The sequence below is a fragment of the Colius striatus genome, chromosome 5 (assembly GCF_028858725.1).
Source record: "Colius striatus isolate bColStr4 chromosome 5, bColStr4.1.hap1, whole genome shotgun sequence".
Taxonomy (NCBI): domain Eukaryota; kingdom Metazoa; phylum Chordata; class Aves; order Coliiformes; family Coliidae; genus Colius; species Colius striatus.
Window position 1 is genome coordinate 10,099,328 of NC_084763.1, and position 9,571 is coordinate 10,108,898.

The 9,571-nt window shown below is 47.0% G+C and overlaps 1 protein-coding gene and 1 long non-coding RNA gene across 3 annotated transcripts; one reads left to right on the forward strand and one right to left on the reverse strand.

Moving 5' to 3' along the window:
* Positions 1 to 703: 703 nt before the first annotated feature.
* LOC133625475 (uncharacterized) lies at positions 704 to 4,460 on the reverse strand. Its single transcript, XR_009818758.1, has 4 exons — positions 3,315 to 4,460; positions 3,018 to 3,230; positions 1,988 to 2,071; positions 704 to 1,052 (listed from the first exon to the last, which is right to left on the reverse strand). It is a non-coding gene; the product is annotated as an uncharacterized LOC133625475 (long non-coding RNA).
* On the forward strand, positions 4,304 to 8,277 carry LOC104558648 (U6 snRNA-associated Sm-like protein LSm5). 2 transcript variants are annotated; one of them, XM_061996504.1, is made up of 5 exons: positions 4,304 to 4,599; positions 5,229 to 5,324; positions 5,593 to 5,620; positions 6,264 to 6,336; positions 7,984 to 8,277. In XM_061996504.1, exons 1-5 carry the CDS (start codon positions 4,554 to 4,556, stop codon positions 8,014 to 8,016), a joined length of 276 nt encoding a protein of 91 aa, XP_061852488.1. In that variant the 5' UTR covers positions 4,304 to 4,553; the 3' UTR covers positions 8,017 to 8,277. The 2 variants fall into 2 exon arrangements, with proteins under 2 accessions (XP_061852488.1, XP_061852489.1); XM_061996505.1 differs by lacking the exon at positions 4,304 to 4,599 and adding an exon at positions 4,930 to 5,110.
* Positions 8,278 to 9,571: the final 1,294 nt, after the last annotated feature.

Genomic DNA, 9,571 nt, shown 5'->3' on the forward strand with positions numbered 1-9,571 from the left:
AGCCCACAGGGATCTCAGAAGAAAGCCCTGGCCATCTGGAGGGTTTCCTTAGAGTGGCTTAGGGAGGAACTCCAGAGACTGGAAAAACCTTTCATCTTGGCCTGGGTCATGGCAACCAAGCGCAGGGAAAGCCTCGAGGCAGCAGCCAGAGGCTTTTTCCATCTCAAGTGGACTGGTAAGTATGTCTGGGTTCTTTCCTGCTTTCCTCCACACACTGAGCATGGCCACAGGGCTGCTCCTTGGAGCCATTCAACAGGAGGTGCCTGCTCCTTCTGCTTCACTCCTTTTGAGTTGAGGGAGGACAGGGCTTGGGCATGTGCAGGGAGGTGTGAGCAGCCCATGGGAGCAGCAAGCAGGTCTTGCTCACATGCTCAGGGAGTAGCTGATCGCCAGCACTGGGGTCAGGAAGGAATTTTCCCCCGGGGCAGATTGGCCCTGGGCTCCGGGGGTTTTTTGCCTTCCTCTGCAGCATTGAGCATGGCCACTTGTCAGGGATCTTCTGGCCCATTGTGGCCAGGTCCCTGCCTGCTGCTTATGCACCATGAGGATGACCTCTTGTGCCCTGCAGCTGTCAGGAGAAAGGCTTTTTTCCCCCCTATGCTGCACTAACAAATGTCTGGGGGGTTTTTTTGCCTTCCTCTCTACTTCTATAAATATAGAGAAGAAATAGAGACAATAGACCAAGAAGACATGTGTAACAGATATATTCCATAGAATGTATAATAAAATCCTAAACCAGAGAAACCTTGTCCTTTGGAATCTTTGTGTTTGTCCTTGAAAGCGTGTTTGGAGCTGCAAACCCTGTGGCATTTCAGTCGCGCCGTTCCCTGGCTGATGGTGAGCGCAGGGAACAGCCCAGCGCGTCGTCTTCAAAACCCAGCATCAGACTTTCCTGCTCTTCTTCTTGGACTCGATTCCCTGAGGATAGGTTTTCTGATGAGCAACTGCAGCTTCTCAATGGGTTAGAACGGCAGCAGGAAAGCCTTCCTTTGGTACTGTTTTGCGTCATATCCCTGTGTGGGATTGATCTTGTGTAGGAATTTTGTTCATGGCTGTTAGACAGAAAAAAAGGAAAGTGCTGATAATTGCTGCTGCTGACACAAAGCCTTGACAGTACAGGGGAGGATCTGAATATCTCACCATGAAGGTTCACATGACCTAGAGGCTGGGGCTAGCAACAAGGGCTGAAATTGGGTATCATGGAGTCAAAGATGATGCAAAGGCTTCAGAACAAAACCTTCTGCTGCGTCCTGAGAATTTGTTAATTGTATGAGGAAGGTGTCTCAGAACACACTCAAGGTAGGACCAGGCAAGAGTAAGGCCTCTTCCTGTCTGCATACACTACCTGTGAGAAAATGGATAGGCAAGGAAGTGGTTCCATAAAGATGGGAAGGGTATATGAAGATACCAATTCTGTAAGGCAAAGCTAGATGATCATGGTGTGTTTAGTCCACAAAATGATGGTGGAAGGGGGAAAATCCATCTTTCCTTGCCCAAGTCAGAGAAGGATTAAGCACCAGAAAAGAAAACATGCATAGTTCAGCTTAAAGGAATTGCTGATGCAAGAACAAATTGATCCAAATGATCAAAAATGAAATGACAGGTCATAAGTGACACCACAGTTGGGTTCTGGGAACGTTTCCTAATCTAAGATGCTGCTCCTAAGATCGAGCTTTTGAAGTTTCTAAAACATTTACTGGCATTATCCTCTTAGAGAGGAAGAATGGTTGGAGTTGACAGAGGTGATCTTACTTGGATCTGCCTATACAAAGTAGACAGACTCGGTTGTCTCAGCAGTCACAGTGCTTTTATTCTCCTGAGTTTTCAAGTAAAAGATGAGCAGGAGCAATCTAAAGATGTTTTATTTTTTCCAGGAATGCTGTTCAAAATTTGTGGCATTGAAGAGGAAAAGAAAGAAAGGAGAAATCCTAGAAAAGAGTTCATTCAGATTGGGTGTTCAAGTTTATCTACATGTTTGTGTTCTCACCTTATCTCATGTACTTTTCCACTTCCCCAGGCTGACAAATCAATTAGAAGTGTCAAAGATATTGTGAAGCTCATCTTCCCTTGCCTGGTTAAAAGAAAAAAAAAAAAGTCTCTGGAAAGAATGTGTTTACTGATGAGTAAAAAACACCTGACTTTCTTGTTGCAGCCTCTCAGATACTTAACAGCAAAATATAGGTGGTGTGCTGTTGTCTACCAGGCTTGATGGGTAAGTAGTGCTCTGTTTTTCTTTGCATTGTCCTAGAAGTTTGACAAAGGAGCTTTGAAAGCTACATTAGCTGAGGGGGTGTACCTGTGAGCTGGATACCTTCTGGGGAAAAAGGTGGCAAGCTGTGGGAAATCCTTTCTCGGGGGGAGACACTAAAAAATGAAAGCTGCCCATGAAGGGGGCCGGCAGTGAACTGGCACCCGAGGGATCCGTGGTAATCCAAGAACTGATCGTGCCTGTGAAGATGTTTTGTTCATTGCAGCGAGAGCCTCTTGGGTTCTGATACAATAAAATCCTTTTGAAATGCCAGAAATTTGTGTAGGCCTGGTATTTTGTGGTCTGCTCAGAGAAGAGAGCACAGACAGCATGGGAAAGTGTTGCTCTAACAGGGTAATTACAGGACGTTGTCTCCTGCCTGTCACAGCTCTCTTTCTGAAGGTACAGAAGTTACTTAGAAGCTCCCTGCGTGTTGCTGTGCCCTTCAGGATGTATTTGCTTCCAGGTTAGAATGGAAATAACTTCCAACCTGCAGCGTTCATTAGATGGTGGAATGGAAACAGAGGAAAGTCCCATCCGCTTATGAGAATGAAGTAGGTGCTCCTCAGAAGAATGACATTTCACCACAAGTCTTTTCTGCCTCCCAAAAGTCCATTCTAGTTTAGTTAACGTTACCTTCCCAGGAACCCCTCAGCAGGCCATATCTATCTCTTTCTGGGAAGCGGGGCTTTAAGCCACATAGCCATTGCTCTGCATGCCAAATGTCATGAATAATGAGTGCCACATTCCCCCTCAGCTTTTCACTTACCTTTTGTTGCTGAGCAGACATCATATGGTACGGGATAGTCCTTTGGTGGGAGTCAGTTGGGGTCAGCTGTCCAGGCTGTGTCCCCAGCGAAGATCTTGCTCACCCCCAGCCCACTGCTGGGGAGTGGGTGAATGTTGCAGAGCCAGCCTTGTTGCTGTGGGAACAGCAGGCAGAAGTGGCCAAAGCCCTGGTGTGCCATCAACAGCTTTCTACCTGATAACACAAAGGAGAGCAGGGTGAGAACTGCTGAAGGAAAAATGAACTTCATCCCATCCAGACCTAAGACAACAAACACACTTATTGTGAAACTCCTCTTTTCTGTAGAGTTGTCCTGTAAATCATATTGTGACATCCAAGGTTGCTTGTCTTCTTGTAACTTTGTATGCAAGTTTTCCAGGGTTCTCATACCAAAACTATCCAATAAGGGGAAAAAGTGTGAGATAATAAGGGGAGATTGTCCAGGAGCCTTATAAACCCTCTCAGTGACTTGCAGTTGGGGTGTAGAGAAGCACATCGGTCACTTATCGCTGCTTATCCTTATGTGCTTGACCAGTAGAACATCTGTGTTTAGGTAACACAGGCCTCTGATAGGCATCCCATCATCGTGCTGGAGATTCCTGCCCTGCTGTGGGAGAGTTTGAAGCACAGGGTCAATGATGCAGGTGCAAATCCCTGATAACAGACATGCACAGCAGGGTCTGTGACCCTCTGGAATGGACCCCAAATCCTGCCTGTGCCTCTGCCTGTGCACTGCACTGACTCTTCACGTTTGGTCTGTGTTTCTGTGGCTGTTCCCACACTGTGACTGCGCTGCCTCACACAGGCTGTTGTCAGTGATGTCCAGCGACAGGACAAGGGGCAAGGGGTACAAGCTGGAACAGAAGAGGTTCCAGAGAAATAGGAGGAAAAGCTTCTTCACTGTTCAGGTGAGGGAGCACTGGCACAGGCTGCCCAGGCGGGCTGTGGAGTCTCCTTCCTTGGAGCTCTGCCAAGGTCCCTTCCAGCCGCTCCCGCTCTGTGATCCCCCACGGCCCCAGCTCTGGAGTAAAGGAATGCAGCTGCCCGGCCCCAACTGCAGTGTCAGAGAGTCTCTTCCGCCTCGGGTCTCGGTGCCAGCGGTGAGGCAGTCCTGCGCAGAGCCCCGCGGGGCAGCGGCTGACGCCAAAGGCCGCATTTCTCGTCACGGTCACAATGTCGGAGGTTCCCGGGGACCGACCGCGGTTCCCAACGGAGCCGGCGGCCGCTCGTCCTTTGAAAGGCAGGCGTGTGTGTGGAGACAGCGCCGCCCTCTTGGGCAGAGTTTGCTCAGGCTCGAGGCTTCTGGAGTGAGCCCCGCAGCGACCCCGCAGTCTCAGCCCCGGCTGATGGGTAACCCCGGGACACGGGAGGAGCCGAGCGCCTGGGGAGCGCCCGGCGGCCGGGCCCGAGCGACGGCTCGGACATCCGCTACTACGGGCTGCCGGGCTGGGTTCGATCTCGCGGGAGGCCAGGCACATCTGTGAGAGTCGGCAGCGACTGGTCAGGTCTGGGTCCAACATGGCGGCCAACGCGACTACAAACCCGTCTCAGCTGCTGCCGCTCGGTAACCGGCAGCGCCGCGATGTTTCGGCCTCCTGCCGGTGTCCGGGCGAGGCCAAGGGGAAGGGAACGCGCCGTGTGACCGGCGGGCCCGCGGGACGGACGGGACGGGAGGCGAGAGAGGGGGAGAGAGGCCGCTTCCGCGCCCCTGGCGCTTGGCGGGAAGCTTGAAACAGGCCGCGCGAGGTCGGAAGGCGGGCGCGCGCCTCGCCTCAGGCGGCGGTTTCTTCCCCCTTGGCCCAGCCCGGGGCTGTGGGGCGGGGAGGAGTGGGGCCGGCGTGGAGAGGCGCTGGGACAGCCCCCTGTCCGGCACGGGCGGCGACTGGGGGGGTGAGGCGGCTCTGGGCAGTGCAGAGCAAAGGCCGGCGAGGGACGGCTGTTGAGTGTCGGCTGTGCCAGGGTAAGGAGCCTCCCAGGACGGGAGCGGAGGTGTTCTCAGCGGAGGGAACATCTTCCTGCAGCGCTCCGGCGTCTTGCCTCAGAACCTTTCTCATGGCTTACGGACAGTAAAGCAGGCAAGGAAACGGTTTTTTCCCTGCAGTCTCAACAGCAGTGAGGTTCTTTTGTCTTTCAAAGTACATTCTCTGAAACAGTCTTTTATACCTTTCGCTATGTTTGCTTTTATATTTGCAGAACTTGTGGACAAATGCATAGGTTCACGGATCCATATTGTGATGAAGAGTGATAAAGAAATTGTTGGAACGCTTCTGGGATTTGATGATTTTGTCAGTATCCTTTGATGGAAATTTTTGAATCTGTCTGCTTGATGTTTGGGCTTAGTTTTTTTGTGATTTTTGAGAGGCTGCAGTTCACTTGATAGAATGTTTTTGTATGGATTATCTCTGGAAGTCCCTTCCAACCACACCATTCTATGATCTGTTGTATTGTTCTGATGTATTTGTTTTTACCAATAAAAATCACAGTTGCATGTAAAATGAAAAAGAACTTTTTTGTTATTGAATTCTGGACCTTATTTGCCTTGAAACTGGATCTTCAGACATGGTGTTAGAAGATGTTACAGAATTGTAAGTCCTCTTTTTGCCTCTTGTTGCTGTTTCCTGTTTGGTTGTGTGAGGAAATGACTGTGTGAGATCTATAGCCAAAATGTGTTTGTATGTTTTGAATACTTACCAGCTGAATAGTCGATACTTTGCAGTTAAAGTGTGGAGGGTGATCTATTCAGGATGGCCATGTCACAGAGTAGCAGCTGAATGATTTGTGCTGAGAATTGGCTTCCTGATTTGTAGTCTTAATTTTGCATGGGTTGTGTTTTCTTCTGTAGTTTGTTTGCTTTTCTATTTCATTAAGGTGTAGGCAAAGATTTTTGAACTGAACTGATTGAAGGGTAAGTTTTTTATTCCTGTCATGCCATGTTCCTCTGAAAGCTCTTTTGAGTTTCAGTGGTATTGGAGCCATTGTCAAGACTTGGAAGGTGAAGCTGTGTCTTTCTGTATGATGAGAGAAGTGAAATGGATGTTTTTAGTTGCCAGGTTGGTTTCTTTAAGCAGGTGGTCAATTTCTCAGGATGACACTGTGATGAGGATAAGTGATTTGTTAGTTTCAACAGTTGTTATGGTAAAGTAGAGATTGCTGTCAGATGTGTAATCCAAACTGGAGTCACTGTCCCTGCTTATGTGTTCTTTCTTCCTTTTTCTAATGCTGCTCCAGTGAGATTACACCTGAGGGCAGAAGGATCACAAAGCTTGACCAGATTTTGCTGAATGGAAACAACATAACAATGGTAAGTCATCATTGTTAAGGGGCTGCATGCGTTTCTTTTCTGTACTGTAAAAGGGATCCTGTTGCCTTACTTGCTTATAGTTTTTTAAAAATTTTAATGGGGAGAGCCTGTCCCAAATTCTTTTTTGGGAAATGTTTTTCTGGTCTTCAGGTGTGCAAGTGAGTCTCTGGCTGTGTTGCCCACTCTGTAGGCTGGTTCATACAGTTGCTTTTTGTAGAATCATTACGATTGGAAAAGATCTTTCAGATGGAGTCCAGCCACTCATTTTAACTCACTAGTGTTTGCCTGCATATGAATGTAGGTGGAGTGCATCTACATTTTATCCATTACTTTATGTATAGCTGTGTTTGTAGCACTTTGGATGCTTACAGGCTTGTCAGGTCATTTGGCAATTCTGACAGCATGTGAAGCCTGGAGAACTGTATCCTTATGTGCTCTGGAAGAAGTCTGGAGGTGTGTTGGATTATACCAGATCAAAAGCACTAAGACTTTGAGTTTGTGTGCTGGTGTGTGTAGGTCAGTACTGAAGCAGTAATTAAATACTGCAACTCTCTCAATACCCCCAAGGCAGCCCTGCTGTAGTGTTTTTGTGGTCTCCGTAGATGACTCCAAAGCCCAGGCTTCCTGCATAAGGACATTTCTAATCTCGTGGGAAGAGAAGAGGAAGACAGAGTCAGACTCAAGTCAGCTTTGTGTGAATGAAGAGTAGTCTGTGTTTTGCTGCCTTCCTGAGCTTGTGCCTCCTCCTTGTGTCTGAGCAGGTGCCATCTAGACTGAATTTCTAAGCCCTTTTCTGCCTTGGTTATTGTTCTTCATCCTTCAAGGAGAGTGCGTGTCTTTTTTGTGTGGGGCAAAAGGACTACCCTCCACTTGGGCTGGTGGAAGCAGAAGCTGGTGATTCGTAGAAGTGTGTCTTTTCATCAAGACACAGATCCATTTCTGTATTAGATCTCGTGTCCCCACATCAGGAAGACTGTACTTTAGACCTTTTCTTTCTTTGGTCCCCAAAGCAGCAAAGCTGTCTTTAGAAGTGCTCAGCTGATGTTTAAGAATGGCTCAGCACGTGGAAGGGTCATCCTCTTCTCTCCTCCCTCATTCTTGTTTTTCCTTTTGTATTTCTTTTTCACTTGTTCAGTTCATGTCTTTCTTCCCAGGAAAGTGCTATAGTGACTGAATCCCTGCTGTCTGTAGAAGGGTTCAGGCTCTATTAGTTTTTGGGCTCTGCTTAGCAATTGAAGTTGGAAAGAGGAAACCGACTTCCTAGTAGAGCAACGTTCTAGGGAAGAACCAGCAATGGAATTCTTCATGAAAGGAAGCATGTGCTTTGTCCTTTTAAATACGATCTGTGTTTCTATCCAGAATCATCTCCTTGATGTCAATAACCAAGTCCAAAACCAAAATGTGTCTTATCTAGCAACTCCTTTGTGTTTTGTTAAACTTTCTTTGTGTTTTGGATGTTTTTTTTGGCACGTGCCTCTCTGGCAGTAACTCGCTTCCTCTGTTGGGAGAGGAAGATGATATTGAATCTAAAACCCACTTTTGTGACCTGATCTCCATCTAAAATGTTGTAAAGCAAGACCTGTCACATATGGGTTTGTAAAACTCAAACCTGTGGCACTAACACAGAACTGTCTTTTTCTTTTGTAGCTGGTTCCTGGAGGAGAAGGACCCGAAGTATAAATTGGTACAGTTGTCGTCTATGAAGACATGTCGTGTGTCATCTAAATAGAGCTTTTGGGGTAGGGATGTGGGTGGGTTTTGGTGTGCAGGTGCAGGTTTTTGGTTTTGTTTCCACACTCTTCTCATTGATGTTTGATAAAAGACAAGGGTTTTCCCTTTGGGAGAGGTGCATTGTCAATGATGCTGACTTTGTAAGCTGAAATCATGAGTTTGTTGTAGAGAGGCACCAATCTGTTGTGAATAAAGACATTCTTTCTGTTAGTGACTGTCTTCTGTTCTGCAAGTGCACGATTTGGGTGGTTCTGTAACGGATTGATGAAATGGACAAATAATAGTTACGTTCCAGTTGCTGTTCATCTTCAGGTTTTTTTACCCCTGCTGCATTTATTCGTGAGCCATGTGTACATAAAACCCCAGGTGTGAGCTGAGAGACTGCTGTTCTCTGGGGTGCAGACAGGTACTAAGCTGATTCATTCCTTCCAATGCTGCTTGAGGCTGTGTCACCAGAAACCATGTTGCAGAATTCTGGAAGCTCTTTGAAGTGGACACATGTGTTTGATGCTCAGCAGCCTTTGGTTCTGCTGGCCTTGAGGTTCACTTTTCTGGACTTGTTTCGATTGGTAGATGTACTTTCTTAGCCTAAAGGCACTGCCAATGGCAGGGCTTTCACCACCAAGTGGCGCTGTGTGCACTTGTAGTCTTGCTCAGGAGCAAGAGACTTGAAATTTGCTGGACAAGATCCTTTTGCTTTGCTTTTACTGACAGAAAAGTTGCCTTCTGCTAGCTGGGTATTTGCTCAAAATATAGCGAGACCTTCTTGCTTTAGCCTGTGAAAGGGCAGACTCATGCCCCTCTCCCAGGGGTGGGCTACTTCTGACTCACCTGTTCTGTATGTATGATCAGCAGTTGGAATGTTTAGATTGCATGGTGACTATATGCACCATTGACTCCCTGAAGGGTTTTTCATTTCTGTCTCAGTTTCCTTCAGCTTTTTCAAGAAATCATTTGTTAAAAAATACCACCTTCTTTTTCAACTCCAATTGGAGTGGAATGTTACCTGTCAGCTTTGGCCCCAAACACCGATTCCTAGAACTAAGTTGAGTCTTTCCATCAAAACACTGAAAATATTTCTAGCCTGTGTAGTGCTGTTGTGTCAGTGGGGTTCTTTTAGTGAGATGCTATACAAATGCCCTCTAATTTCTGCTTTGCTCAGGATTTGGAAAGCAGCCTGAAATTGAGGAGAGGTTTCCTTGGGAGAGAAAGATCTGGAACAGCAACATTGCACAAAGTTGAACTATTTTGTTTCTTTTGGAATCTTGATTCTGATACGACAAGCATCTTGTTCTCTCAGGATTTTGTTGTCTCTAGAAGAAAATCTTTATCTTGCCTTACTTCCTCCTCCTTTTGTTGTGGTTTATCCACTCCTTGTGGAGGAAGTGCCAAGGCTCATTTTTTAGGAAGACGTTTGTAATCATGACTGAGATCTGCAGGTGTCAGTCTATAGTCAGTTTCTTTGCATCTAAGTAGTGTTAATCCTGTATGATATGAGTGGAAA